The sequence below is a fragment of the Python bivittatus genome, unplaced genomic scaffold (genome assembly GCF_059951505.1).
Source record: "Python bivittatus isolate LINGU-HERP-01145 unplaced genomic scaffold, Pbiv_v1 ctg000310_np1212, whole genome shotgun sequence".
In the NCBI taxonomy this organism is placed as follows: domain Eukaryota; kingdom Metazoa; phylum Chordata; class Lepidosauria; order Squamata; family Pythonidae; genus Python; species Python bivittatus.
In genome coordinates this window covers 5,662,925-5,678,140 of record NW_028277054.1, presented here as the reverse complement: position 1 = coordinate 5,678,140, position 15,216 = coordinate 5,662,925, and the positions used below count along the sequence as shown (strand labels likewise).

Here is a 15,216-nt window from a genome sequence, read left to right as displayed (position 1 = left end):
GAAAGACGGAATTTCTGCTGTCCGAAGTGTGGGAATGCCAACCTTTAAAAATATTGTTTATTGAAATGAATAGGGTCTATGAAATTCCTCCAAATTTTGGGGGTTAATTCTTCCATGCTTCTCCTTCTCCTTTCCCCCCACCCCGTCTCTCCTCCGTCATCTATATTTTTCGGAAATGCAGGTCAAGAGTGTTGGGATGTTGATCAGTCGACCCTTATGTACTCTGCAGTATTGGCGTTGGGAAAAATATTACATGCTACGCACAGTCTGGCACTGATCCAGTGGCTAAGTGCACTGCAGTGAGAAAGTGGATTAGACAATAAAGTCTGACCATTAAGAGCTCTGCAGCACTTAAACATTTTGAAACTTTATGCTTTATGTTATTAAAGTATGGGAAAAAACTCATGCTAGCCAAATCTCTCTCATCATATTGAATTAAAGAATAAAGGCAGTGTCTGGCACGGTGGAGCAAATTTATTTGTTTATTTGTTAGGTTTCTATCCTGCCAGCTCAAGGCAACATATACTGCCCTTCCACCTCCCATTTTTGCCCACTGCAACAACCCTATGAAGTAGGCTAGGCTGAGAGAGATGGGTTGAAACTCATCTAGTGAGTTTCCGTAGCAGAAAGGAGACCAGAATCTGGGTCTCACCAGTCCATTGCATCACGGTGGTTCTCTGGGCCTGGAGGCCCCTATGGGGAGTATCATGCCTGATCCCATTTCCCCCTTTCATTTTACTTTTCAAATCTTTTATTCCCTTTTAGAACCCTTTGCTTTAAGGGAAATAACTAGAAGAGAAGCCATCTTTATTCTCCAAGAATTCCTCTGGAAAACAATATAGCAAACATCCACAGGCTATTGGGATGAAATTAAGAAGGCAGGAATTGCTGGACTTCCTTTTATCTGGTGGTTCTGTCTCGACTATGTTAGATCACACTGCTTTCCATCCCCTAGGGCAGTGTTGTCCAAACTTGGCCACTTTAAGATGAGTGGACCTCAACTCCCAGAATTCCCCAGCCAGCATGATTCTGGGAGTTGAATTCCACTCATCTTAAAGTGGCCAAGTTTGGACAACACTGCCCTAGGGCCATTCAGGGAGGGGGTGTTCAAAACATCAAGAGGGTGGCCACAATCGTATGATCAAAGTCCAGTTCTTGTTATGTGTACTGTGTGACGTTGCAGGTAAAAAGGAAGGAACTTTGAGTACATAGTCATAGCTACCATATAGATTTTATTGACCCCCCTTCTATAGATGCCCCTGGATCAAGACGATACAATGGGTGTGGTCAGGATAAAAATTAGAAAGGGCTTCATTGACAGTGAAATATGGTGCTGGCTACCAGCTTGACTGGCTTCAAAAAAGGGTTTGAACAATTCATGGAAGTCCTGGTGATCCATGGCTCTGAGCCTTGATGTGATTGCCTTGAAGGCCATCTGTTGGGAGACTAGTGGTACACTGGAGCCGGAAGTCCAGTCCAGCAGGGCACAGCTTGTGATCTTTGATGATGAAACACAGCTGATGTGCTTGCTCTGTGTGTGTGTGTGTGTGTGTGTGTGTGTGTATCCATTTTCTGTTACCATAAAAAGGCACTTGAATAGCAACTTTTCCAAGACCTGGGCAAGTAACTCACCCAAGACTACTTGTAGGTAGGCCTGTGGTCTCTTGGATAAGGCCAAAGGGTTAACAGGAGAATTTTGCATGGGGGAAAACTTGCTAGAGAGTTCCTTTTTTATGACCAATGTAAAAGAATGCTTTCTTTTTGTACATCAGTGATCAAGACGCATGACCATCAAAAAGATAGAGGATGATGTTCTAGAGCTGAAGATTTACCTGATCCCCTGACTATCCCTTTCCTTTTAAATAGTGTTAGGCCTTTTCTACAGCAAGGACTAACATTATATCATGTACTGTATCTGAAAATGGCTGGAGTGCTCAGTGCAAACATTTTATTCTCTACCCAACACCAAGTCCTTCAGAAGAACCTTCTCACTGTAATGGTGCATCCCACATTTATACATTATGCACACAGCACAACGCTATTAATAAAATATGAGATGAGACAGAATGCAAAATACAATCCATGTCCATTAGGAACTGATACAGGTATCTTAATGGAAGAGTAATGAGTAATAATGGGATGATATTGCAGGATTTCATTTTGCACCATATTCTCCAGTCACATTATCTGGATATCTTTTACTTTCATAGTGATCAGTGTAGGACTTCTGGTGAGAGTGCAATGGCGAGCTAGACATCCCTCCTGTAGCAGGATGGTGTTTGGAATAGAGATGCAGGAACCGGGCTGCTGAAATCTCCCCGGAGAAAGGGGAGATCTTGAGATAGTCCACATGCACAGCCGCTCCTCATGAGTAGGCAGCAGGAATTGATGTTTTGCAGTTGGCTTATGAGTTGAGTGGGGGAGTCGAGGGGGGAACCATCTTTGCTCACAGTCGTGAACTCAGCCTTTTTTAAGGACATAAAGCTCAACCGAGCCTCATTTCTTAATCACTCTGGATTTTTTTTATTGCCTTTGAAATATTAAGACCTTTCAGAATGGCAAGTTATATGGTATTGACTGGGTGAGTTGACTTCTCCTTGGAGGAACAATTTTTAAACAGGATTTTAAAGTTTTGGAAAAAAATCACTTTTTGGATTAAATAGCAAAAAGGTTCTTACAGTATTGATTCCAGAAAGTTAACAATGTATTAAGGGTCCAGATGGACTTGGAATTATAATTTTGAATTAATTAGAGGAATCCTTCCAGTGGGAAATGGTGATTATTTGAAAGAAACAATGATATGGGACTTTGACGGTTGGCCACTAGAAGGAGCTAGAAGGTAATAAAGAGTTTAATTTAAGGTTAAAAATGGAGCAAAATACTCTAACAGTGGAATTTTGGATGGATATTTTTGAAGAATGGTCTCTAAAATTATCTGATATGATAGATAGATAGTCTGTGAATGAAATTACAGAAGAAGAGCAAGCTACACTGGATACATTCAAAATTAATTTGAATGTGGATTTAAATGTGGCAAGCAGTGAGGATATGGAAGATGTATTGGATATACAAATGAAACCAGTTGATCTTTCATTGCTTTCATTGGTTATTAAATCAGAAAAGCGATTTGGATAACTTTTTCTTACTGGATGTACAAAAGTCATGAAGGATTTTTTAAGAATTGACCAAAAAAAGGACAAATCTTTTTTACTGGAGGTACAAATCAGGTCTGTTAAAGTTTTGGAAGATTCCTTGAGAAGGGATAAAAAAAGCTGAAAAGAACTCAAGCTTTGGGACTTTATTTGAAAATCAAGATTGTTAAAAGTTCCGGGAAGGAATACAGGGTTGGCTTATTTCATCAAGATTAAAATAGATAATTATTTATATCTGGTAACCCTTACTGGACTTTTCCTGATAAGGGATGAATGACAAGGATTTTGTATTTTGTTTTTAGTTAAGAGATGAGATATGAGGGAAGAGAATATACAGTATGTTGTATTTTTTTAAGATGGCGATAAGTTCCTAAATTGTTTATACTTGTTGTGATGAAGGGGGAAGTTATTTCTTTTTCCCTTTTCTTCCCCTTTTTCTTTTTCACACTTTTTTCTTTTTTATCCTTGCATTTTTTTGTAGTCTGTATTGTCTTTATTTTTTCTATCTGTAATCTCTAATAAAATTATTTGAAAAAATAAACATAGTGATCATTGTAACTGGAACAGGGTTTCTTTTGAGACAAACAATATTTGTTTATTTTATTTATTTGTATTTCAGATTTGGTCACCACCCATCTCACTAGGAAATGACTCTGGGAGGTTTACAGTAAAAACAAAACAAAAAAAATTAATTAAAATACAATAAAAATACAATAAAAAGCATATTCATACATAAATAATAATATCTTCCAAGGTGCTGCTGGTAGAAAGAATATTTATTTTTAATTTATATTTAAAATATCATTATCAAATGGATCAGAGCATATAAAATATATTTTTTAAAAAGGGGTTCAAATCAATTTTTCTGATCAGTTCAAGTTTGATTTGCACACTGTGCTGATGAATATTTCTCCCAAAAAGAGCTTGCTCACCATCTGAATTCATCTAAATGGTGTTAACTGTCAGGGTCCCAGAAAAAGAATGGGATAGCCATGTAATTATAAATTAATACAACAGAAATAAATCATGGCAGGAGCAACAGACAACTGAACAATGCAAAGGATGTTTCTTCTGTCTAGGCTTCTAGACATATCTCTGGGATGTGAGAACTATGAGTTTTTTTGAAAAACAAACCTTGCGTTGATCCCCCTACTCTCTCTGCACAGAGTGAATGACAACTTTTTGGCTCTTCTGATGTTGAGCTGCAGTGGACAGCAACCCCAGCTGGCTTGTCCTCTGAGGAAGAATCCTAGGAGTTGTATTCATCATTTGGAGAACAAACATCTGGAGAATCAAGTTCCAGCCTCAGGTGGCCTAAAATCCTTCCATTGTTGGATAGATACATTTAGTATTTGCCAAGCCAAATGAAAGCGTTGTTGGGCTTAGGGGGGAAAAAACTGAATTCCATATAAGAGCAAATTCCTGGTCCCAAAATATCCTGTAAGTTTTAGAATTCTCCAGAATGCTTTAATGGATAGGATGGTAAGCAGAGAAAGAAGAGAAAGAGGTAAGAATAGGGGGGAAATAACTCTGGGCTCTTGTCTAATTAGACCATTGTCAGCCATTTGACCATGGGGTTTGGTCAAACCCAGTCAGTAATATCAGTGTAGTTATCTATATGTCAGCTCGGAAGTAGCTCACTGAATGTCAAAACAATCCTGCACAATACTCCTACACCAGATATAGACTCAAAAATCAGAATCCTTATATTTATTTATTTTTGATAAAATGAATTACCATACTGAGTACATTCACACAATTTGCTAAACTCAGGTCAGTCAGAAGGCATAATCGTTCAGCGCTATATATGAATCCCACTGTTGGAGTTTATACATTGGGGTTGATGGCTTAGCGGAATGTGAGAATCAACAAACCAGCATTAAAACAAACCATCGCTTTGGCTTGGGGTGATGTGTGAACTCCCCAGACTTTCCCAAAGGACAAGGATAAGGAAGGAAATAAAGAAGATGAAGTGGAAGTGTTCTGAATAAAAAACACCACTAAAGCTGGAGAGTTAATCTCTAATTCCTTTTATTTTGATATCTTGACAATTCCACTGAAAGACGCAGTTTGGGAAACATGGAAAAATGAGAAAGCAAATATCTGCAAACAGAGGTCTCATACAGACCAAAAGATATTGGTCTTGTTCAACAATGATTGAAATATTTGAATGACAAGTTTTAACAATAAGTAAAGCATCATGTTATATAAATATACCACCCTAACCTTGATAGGGTTTACATATACATATACATAAATATAGATTGATTGGAACTCAAGGGTGCGAATACTGTATTTTGAGATAAATTATTTTTGGATTATTTTTGGAATATGAAATGATGGCTGTGAAATCACTGGTTTAATGCTACTGAAGTCAATGGGACGTATTCATCCCAATCAACCTCAGTCTCATTGGCTTCAAGGGAAATACACTGGAGTTCAGCAGATTTGGGGGTCTGCATTCAGCCTTTGGGAGGGAGACCCCACCTTATGCAGGAGATGGGGCAAAAAAATGGTCATGGGCAGGACATAAACAACTTTCATTTTAATTCCAAATTAATGGAATGAAAACTTTTATTCCATTAAGAAATTACTATTGCATGGTCATTTTGGGGAGGGACATTAACAGCTGCGACAGAGATGTATGAGATTTTGCAGCATAAATTTCTTTATTGGCAACTATCATCCTATTTTTCTTCCTTCACAGCTCAGAAATGGGGTCAGAGTAAGAGTAAGTCTCTTCTCGCTCTCTAGTTCCAAAGGATGAAGGAGAGTGGCCAGGGAAGGATCTGATCTGGTCTGATTTTTAAGCAAACTAATTGATTTTGCATTTCCTCAACTAAAATGCCCCCTGGAACACAAGTAAGCAGGCCTGCTTCTGAATTTTGTAATGTAGTCCTCAGCTCAATACATGTGCATCTTAGGGAAAAAAAATGTGCATGCCACAGAACACTGAATACAAAATGCAACTCCTGTACCACTGTGTGAGCCAATACATGGTAATTTTGATTGTGGGAGGATTTTTTAAAAAACTGATAAGGAGATTAAATAGAGTGGTTATTATTGATCGTATACAAAATTGAGACAATCAGCTGATCCACCCAAACGGATGCATTACATCCTCACAATCGAGATAGCTCTAGGTCATTTATTCATCTGAAGAATGTTTGCTTCTTAATAATGTGTTGATTTCTTGAAATGAATGTGAAATGTCCCCAGCCCGACCCTCCTGAAAACATTTGCTAGCTACCCTTGACTTAACTAGGAGAGAATTTTCACAGCAAAGATGCCAAGGATGCATGGAAGGAAGAAAGACATTTGTGGGCCAAGGTGCTTCTTATCCAGAGTAAAGGCCAGGCGTCGCAACGATGCAAGAGCGCTGCTGGCTGGAGAACAGTTAATATTGTTAAATGTGTATGTGAAAGTCCCTAGGCGGATGGACTGATCTTTTTTAATGTTGCAGACCGATGCGCTGACACAACCTTTTCCAGCAAAAGGGATATTTGCGGGGATACCTAAGGCAGAAGGAAACAATGATTTATTTTGTGGGCTTGTTAAAAGTATTTCTACATTATTTTTTGCATCAGATGAAGGAAAGATTTTTAAACTAAGGGCAGAGACATCAATGGGGTGGAGCAAGAAATGGAGCTGGTGGCCCCAACCCCACATGGAAATGCAGGGCAGAGTTGTGATCATCTGGCCATGGCTGCCCATTGTACCTTTTTTACAGTTCTGGTCAATGGCCATGATAAACTTTTGATTTATCTTGTCTTTTTTGACCCCCACCCAACCACAAAGCAGATGTATTCTTCAGAGCTTTTTTCAAAGGTCTATAATAAAATGGTTATCTGATTCCCTGACTTCCCGTATCTTTTATTCAGATTTGAAGTACAAGCCTACAGTCTATTGCATAATGTGGAATTGATTCATAATTTTCTTTTCACAATCCACACATCTGAAACACTGAAACCAAGGTGGTGGAAAAAGTCTATCGATGCTGCCCAAAATGTTCTTAGCAATTTCTGAGTATGAAAACCCCTCTTGAAACACCAAAGGTAGAATAATATAGTTGTTGAGTAACTAAATAGATGATCATTTATTATTAGATGATAAGGCTGTCTTGAGCATTTTCTTCTTTATTCTCAATAACAGTAATACATAAAAAGGATGGCAACGTCAGTCATTAGAAACTATATGCTGTCTAGAATAACTTGGTATTTAAAAATTAAATCTGACATGGAATTTAATTCTAATTGGAAAACATTGTTCAGCTACAAAGTTATACATGGAATAGAGCCACATCCAAAATTTGGGTTTAGAATTCATATCTTAACTTGATATAAAATTTATTTGATATCATTGATTTATTGCACTATTTACTATCTATAGTCTTTGGTTAATAACAAATTGATGATTCCAAATGATTCCTCATCCAAGTATTAACCAAGACTTAGAATATTGGGCCAGGTCAACTCGCTGTTCCTAAAGTGGCCTGATTTTTCTTACATTTCAAAAAATATTTTGAAATGGCATGTTGTAGAATAAAGTGCCAGCTGCCAGCCTGCTTCCCCTTCTCCCCCAAAAACAGCTGAAAATGTGCTATTTAAAAAATGAAAATGTGGGGTGTGAACCTCTTTGTTTGGAAATGGGCAAACCTGCTCAGAAAAAAGACAAAGTAAGGTATTATCAGGCAGGTTTGGACTGAAAGAAAGACAGAGTATATTCTAATAAACTGAGGTTTTGTGAATGGTTATGACCTGGGTGTTTTGAGAATGGCTGTTTCCCCACTGGTGGGCAGCGCGCCACCACATGTGTGGCACGTTCTCAGCATCCCTAGGGACCTCCACTGCAAAGCTGAGCAGCCTTTTTACAGATGAAGACTCTGATACCAGTTGGCTTAGTAGAGCAAAAAGCAAAGGAAGCTTAAATAAAAGAGGAACGATAAAGAAAGCGTACCTTTATAAACTTGTGATATGACTCCATTCACGACAGTACAGTTCACTATATCACCCAGGCAGGCCATATTTCCATCCTCCACACAGTTATCGTGACCTGTTGTGAAACATTTCGGGCAATACTTCCCATTTTCATAGATTCGAAGAGGAGGGGCTGCAAGTCACAGAATGAGTTTATGTAGCAAAATAATCCATGTAAAGTGATAGTCAAGACAAACAGCTTATTTTGCCTTTCTCAGACTTTCACCCCTGGGGAATCTGCTCAACGGTAGAATAATTGGATTTCCAACCATTTTGACTTTCTGATATTCTAATAGCCCTTGGGTTTTGCTCCCTTTCAATTCCAGAAGGAATTCCAGGATGTTCCTGGTATGTTTCACCCTGACCCAAAGGGAAAATCTTTGATTCTGCCTCAAAAATCAGAAAATATATTCCTAAAAAGCATAATCACCATGTCTAGATCTCAAAAGTTATAAAGAGACTTTTTAAAGGTTGCCAAATGAGAAATTGCACATTTTATTTAAAAAAACAAAATCCCATTCTAAAAGGTATTTGGGGTATTTTGTTTGTCATATTTATTTGACAATTTTTTTTGTTGGTATCTTTAGCGAAGGCAGACTGAAAATGAGCCATGCCAGCTGGGACTAATGGGAATTGATGTTCAAACATCTGGAAGTCACCACCTTGTTTTCTCCTGGTGTAGAAGACAAAACATTTGGAGATCAGTGTTGGCCTGGGCACCCTAGGTTATTCCTTCAACCAAGATTTCACCTGTTTATTTCCAGGTTTTACCTGTGGATTTGTAGATGAGATTTCTATCATAGGTGGCCAGGCCTTTTACTTCTGGCCTTTCAACAACTTTACAAGGGATCTAGATCAAATGCTTGGGCTTCTCTTCCCAATGTATCTAAGACCATCCAATTACGTCTCCTTTTGCAAATTAGAAAAGGAATGGATTTGTGCATGCATTTTGAGTTGTTCTAGATGTAAGCTTCAAAGACTAGAAAGTTGTCACTTCTTTCCATCGGAATTTTCCCATACGTAAATGTCTTTTTTTCAACTATTCCAAAAAGGAAAGTACCAGAAGCAAAATAAAATTTAAAAGCTTTTTACATACCTACAATCTGAGGGCTGCAAGTTAAGTCCTCGTTGCAAGCCGCAGAAGCAAAGTCCAAAAAAACGTTGTCTCCAAAATTAAAATGGAAGAGTCCAGTCAAATTATTTTTAGATGCTACACAATATCTGGCGAATCCTTCACTTGGATAATTTTCTAGTTGGGAAAATATAATGATTAGGAAATATAATCAATATAACCAATTCTATCAATGGAATCAGCCAGATGTAATAATCTGCAGCTGCAAAGCTCCAGATAGCTTTTGGATCCCTTGTTTGTGACTTTGTGACTCTTGGACACCCTAACTTCCACCCCCCACCCCCCCAGTTGACCTTGACCCAAATTCTGACTCTTCTGAAGTTGGAGAGAGATGAAAAGATGAAAACTAGTGTAAGTCCTAAAATGAGCATGTCAGAGTTTTAAAACAAGAAATTGCCCAGATTTCCAGAAATAACAAAGCCACGTGGCCCCATCTATATTATAATCCTGAGCCTCCCAGCACACTTTAAGTATGGTCCATGGACCCAGAATGATTGGAATAACCTTTGGAATAAACAAGCTGTTCTAAGGTATGAAAATTGGATCCAGAGCTAATCTAGCATTCTTCTTAAAATGAGAATTGTATCACAAAAGGCAGAGATTGGTTTTTCTCTTGGTTTAGTTTTCTTTATGGTTCTGCAGGATGTGTGGACCCCTCAAAATGGACAACTAAACAATTGGTTAAGCATGTTGCCTGAAGGCAGTCAATGATTGGTATAGTGCAGTGTTTCTCAACCTTGGCAACTTTAAGATATGTGGACTTCAACTCCCAGAATTCTTCCCCAGCCAGCATAGGGAATTCTGGGAGTTGAAGGCCACCCATCTTAAAGCTGCCAAGGTTGAGAAACACTGGTATAGTGCAATGTAGCTAACTGGATACCCTTGACTACTTCCCAACTTTCAGACTGTACAGGCACCAGTGGAGATAAGGATATGCCCCAGTGAGCATTCTGAAACACGGAAGTGTGTAGCAGTATTAAAACAACCTTCCTGTTATTGCTCTCAGCTTTAAAGGATGAAGGAAGGGGATGTAAAAGGGCTTCACCCAGTTCCTACATCAGCAATTAGCCCTTCACAACTTTTAACAAATTAGCCCTATGGCAATTATATAATCATAGAATGGAGAGCTTGGAAGCAACCTTGGAGATCATTCACTGCAGGAATCCACTAATACAGAATCCCTGACAGATGGTCATCCAATCTCTGTTGAAGGATGTCCATCAAAGGAAGTCCACCACCTACCGAGACAGTCCTTTCCATTGTTGAATAGTGCCTAATATTAGGAAATGTTTTCTGATGTCCACCAAAAATCTATTTCCTGTTAATTTAAATCCATTACTTCTTTTGGAACAACTCTAAAATTTCCACCTCATCTTCTACAACACAGCTCTTCGGATATCTGAAAACAGTTATCATTTCTCCCCAATCTTCTCCAGGCCTAAATAGACCCGTCTCTTCCAACTACTCCTCATAAGTTTTTCCTTCCAGCCCCTTTGCTGTCCTCTGTCATCCAGCTTCTCAATGTTCTTCCTAAAATGCGGTGCCCAGAACTGGACACAATAATCTACATGCAATCTGACCAATATTGAATACAAAGGAATGAAATGGACTTTGATGGTAAAAAGGATGCCTATCCTTGTCTTATGGCATGTGCTGGTCTCTCCCTGTGAACATAGTCTTCGAATGATGACTAAGACAAAGTTGGTAATACTATGAAATTTTTACAGAGATTGTGAATGCCTATATGAAATCTGAAGGTTGGAACTTGGATTATCCACCAGATTTTACACTTCTTTGAATGTTAAAATGGAAATCATGCCAGATGAAATGTATCAAAATATGGACTTCAATTTGTAATTTAGGAGTGATTATACTCTTAAATCCCAATGTATATTAAAATAGGAATTTATACACACACACACACACCCCTTCAAGGTAAGAACCTCAAAGGAAATTATGACTCCCTTTGATAAATTGTTTTTCTATAGTGAGATAAGGCTATTAGCCTCATCAAGGTGGAGCAGCAATGCAATTTCCTTTGTCATGTTATTTGATGTTCCTCCATCAGCTTTGTCTGACAATTGTAGTAGCCAAAAGATCCAGAAGGACATGTGAGAAGTCTTTTCTGATTATTGGAAGTGCTAGAAAACACCTAAGGAGTGATGCAGAGTGAAGAAGATTTGCTGTTTAGGAACAGGCCTCATGAAGTTGCTGTGAAGCAAAGCACCACTTTGAAACTCTGCATAGTCTTAATACGCACTATGCCCAGCGTGGATTCATCCAACACAGTAGGTCATAACATAGCTTGAGCATATCGTATGAACCCTGCCATTGCCATTGGAAATTCATGCTTTATATCTTAGCCCAGTATGAAGAAAGCCAACTGTAGATGATTCAGAAACCATAGTTTAAAAAATTCTACCTTTATGCTATGTGTGAACCCAGACAGGAGAAAGCCACCAGTAAGATTTACAATTAGGAAAAACTAAGGGAGTTAGGATTGGGATTACCTGGTTTTAAATTGTATTATGCAGCCTACTGTTTAGTTTGGATGAAAAAGTGGCTGCTTTTGAGAAATAAAAGGATGTTAGAATTAGAAATACACAACCTGCGGTTTGGGTGGCATGAGTTTTTATGGTACGATAAAGTTAAAGTTTAACTTTATATGCACAAAGAAGGAAAAATACAAAAATACCCACAATAGAGGAATGGATTGCTGAAATGGCTAAACTGACTTGTTTGATTAGGGAAGGAACAATAACTACTTTTATAAAAGGCTGGAAACCATTTATGGACTTTTTGCTCAAAATGGACAAAAATGTATTGGTGATCTTGGGATTTACTGATTAAAAAGGGTTGTTTATGGGAAGAAGGGAACCATGGTATGTAATTTGGGAAGGTGGAAATGGTAATAATCGTGTTTGAAACTGCTTCAAAGAAGATCAGAAGTCACTTCTTTAGATATCTTTCTTTTTCTTTCTCTTTGTCTTCTGATGTTTCTCACTTTTTCTTTTATCTTTTCACATTTTTTTCTTTCTTCCACTTTGTTTCTTTATTTTTCTGTAGTTTTTAAATCTTGTATAACATTCTTTTTCAATAATAATTATATATCAAAACAGATTAGGGTGGAAAGAGAAGACATACTCTACATCAGTGTTTCTCAAACTTGGCAAATTTAAGACACGTGGACTTCAACTCCCAGAATTCCCCAAACAGCATGCTGGCTGGAGAATTCTAGGAGTTGAAGTCCACATGTCTTAAAGTTGTCAAGTTTGAGAAACCCTGTTTTATATGAAACTGAAATGGCCTGGAAACAGATTTGTCCATATCTTCATCCAAGTACAACATCATAGAAAAGGTGAACATAAAAATCAAATCACTTACGTCTTGTCAAGTTGTGGTTAGATTGAACACTCAAGCATGTTGTCTGATTTGGACAGTTTGTGTTTGGACCAGAACAGGTGAGTCTATCTTCTTCACAGACAGAGCATTCTAGAGAGAATGGTAAGGATTAAAAAAAAAAAAAAGTAAATAAATTTGAAATTCCTTCAGATTTCAGTTGTGTTATTATGCTGTAAATGCAGCTTAATATTGAAGAGGACTCTTGGACCTATAAATATGCTTCAATTAAGTTTTCCAAAGCCTCTGACAGCCAGCACATACTTTCCTCCAGATTAAAATGGCCTGGATCTGCTTTGCAGCTTCACACCCAAGAAAGCTTGATTTTAGATCAAACTACAGCATACACACACATACACACATACCTTTATATACATACAGACTCCCTGAAGGAGTCAAATATTAACTTCCCTTCTTCATGTACTGTGATCCCAATTTGGATTCCTACAAGTCAATACAAACTTCCAAATTTCAGAAAAACACATGCATCCATGATGAAGATGTGAAAAGTCTTGGCCATTTTGTGTTTTCCATTGTTGTAAAATGATTACCTTCTGTTTAGATGTTGGGTTATATTACTTTAGAGGTAGTTCTTACTAGAGGATTGTGAAGCTGACAGAGGTGACAGTGGATCAGTCTGGGAAACTGACACCTAAGGTTGGAAGGAGGCTAACAGAAAAGATCTATTTGGTGAAAGAATAAACTGGAGAGGAAAGAGGGAATGGCCTTGAAGAACAGGAGGCAGAGCCATTATCAAGGCAATGATCTGATAAGAGGGGTCTGAGTCCAGGCCAAGAAAGTAACTTGAAAAATGTCTCAGACAAGCTCCTCCCTATTTCACACACAGATAAAGGGAGGGAGGGGGAAGCACATTCAGATTGCAAGTTTCTGTTAATTGAACTGTGACAATAAAAATAGTCCTGACCTATATGGTGTTTGTTGCTTAGTCTGGTCTACTTGGTAGGGCTGACAAAAACTGAGGTCAATTCTCTGGCCCTTCTGCTTGGCAAAAAGGTTGAGAGGGACTGATGGCAATCTGGAAGCAGTGAGATGGATAGCATTAGGTAGGATCTTTCCAGATGCCCTGAGCAAAACTAAATGAGCTGAAAACAAGGGAATTGTAAGGAAACTTTGGATCTAGGGAAGTTTTCTCTAGCCCTCTTTCATTTTTATTCTTCCCAACCCAGCGGAATGTTGGTAAGTAATTCTGTAAAGGGCTTATGATAAATCTCTGAACACAGAGAGGAAGAAAGCCATGTTTGGGGTGGCATGAGAAGCCATCAAAAGAAAATTCAAGTTCAAAGCTGGACCACATCAGATCAGAGGCTGCAGAGAACCCCCCCCCCAAAAAAAATAAATAGAAATCTGCCCGATGTATCCCACAGGAGAGGCAATTGGGCACTTCCACAGGCACTCGTGCTATTTAGTGTACATATAGACATTATACTAGGGGGGAGCAGAAACATACACACAGATGAACATACCTGATTAATTATATATGCATATAGCTTTCTTTAAAACAAGATCAAACAAGCCAAGTCAAACCATATACTAACCCCTAAGTAGCGAGAGTAAGAAATGATCATCATCATCTGCCCAGATTCCAACTGTGTTCAATATTTAGTTTGAATTCCATTGATCTGCATTTTTCTGCATGGGAAAAGTTTCTGCCTAACCCAATAAGAATGACCGATTTTATGAAACGCTCTGACTGCCAACGCTGTACTCTGAACAGTCAGAGGTCTAACTCAATCCACATTTCAGTATGTAACAATGTTGATTCCAGATACTTTGCTATCTGAACTACCACCTAACACTGCTGGATCAGGGTATCCAGTTCCTCTTTCCCCATCCTTCCATAAGGCCATCTGAAGTTGGTCACCTTAGCGTGCTGCCTTGCAGAGTGTATTTGGTGGATCCAACCTGAGATCATTCTAAAAGGAAATAAAGAACTGCCTAATTCAAGACTTAGGATCTCTGATAGGAAACAGCTACAAGTGCATCAGAAGAAGTGAAAATTCATCCAAAGAACCCCACGTACGTGATTGTCCTGCAGTTCTTTCCACAGGAAGGAGGACGATGGTGAAGATGAAGAGCACAAAGGGAGCCATTGTGTTCCTGTTCAGGTCAGTCTGAGTTCTCTGAGATGGAGTTCTTCTCCAGATGGGCTATTTATAGATAGGGAGTGGCTTGAGGCTCTTTGCCTCTTGGCAATAAAGGATGGCAGGGTGCAGGATATATTTTTCCTCTTAATAGCATTTATACTGAGCGGTGGGTGACGACTGCTTATGTCCTGAACACCACTTTGCGCAACCGTGAAGTATTATAAGGAATTCCTGGAGTTTCGCAATCTCTGCCTTACCCTTTTTATATTTCTTTCTCTAAGCAAGACCCATTACAAGATTGCCCTGTCAAGGGAGGAGTAGCAAAGTCCCAGGCAGCTACGGAGGGGGCTGGGGGAGTCCCTTCCAAGGATGGTGAGCCATAGGAGATATATCCATGAAGGATAATTTCTTCCACCAACTCTGGGTTAGCTACACCTGGCCACCATCTCAAC

General features: G+C 38.7%; 1 protein-coding gene across 1 annotated transcript; it reads right to left on the bottom strand.

Annotated features, from left to right (window-relative positions):
- Positions 1-5,166: 5,166 nt before the first annotated feature.
- On the bottom strand, positions 5,167-14,852 carry LOC107326443 (uncharacterized). The gene is made up of 5 exons (XM_015890201.3): positions 14,701-14,852; positions 12,645-12,752; positions 9,225-9,377; positions 8,109-8,261; positions 5,167-6,667 (listed from the first exon to the last, which is right to left on the bottom strand). The coding sequence occupies exons 1-5, from the start codon at positions 14,768-14,770 to the stop codon at positions 6,414-6,416; spliced, it is 738 nt and encodes a 245-aa protein (XP_015745687.1). The 5' UTR covers positions 14,771-14,852; the 3' UTR covers positions 5,167-6,413.
- Positions 14,853-15,216: the final 364 nt, after the last annotated feature.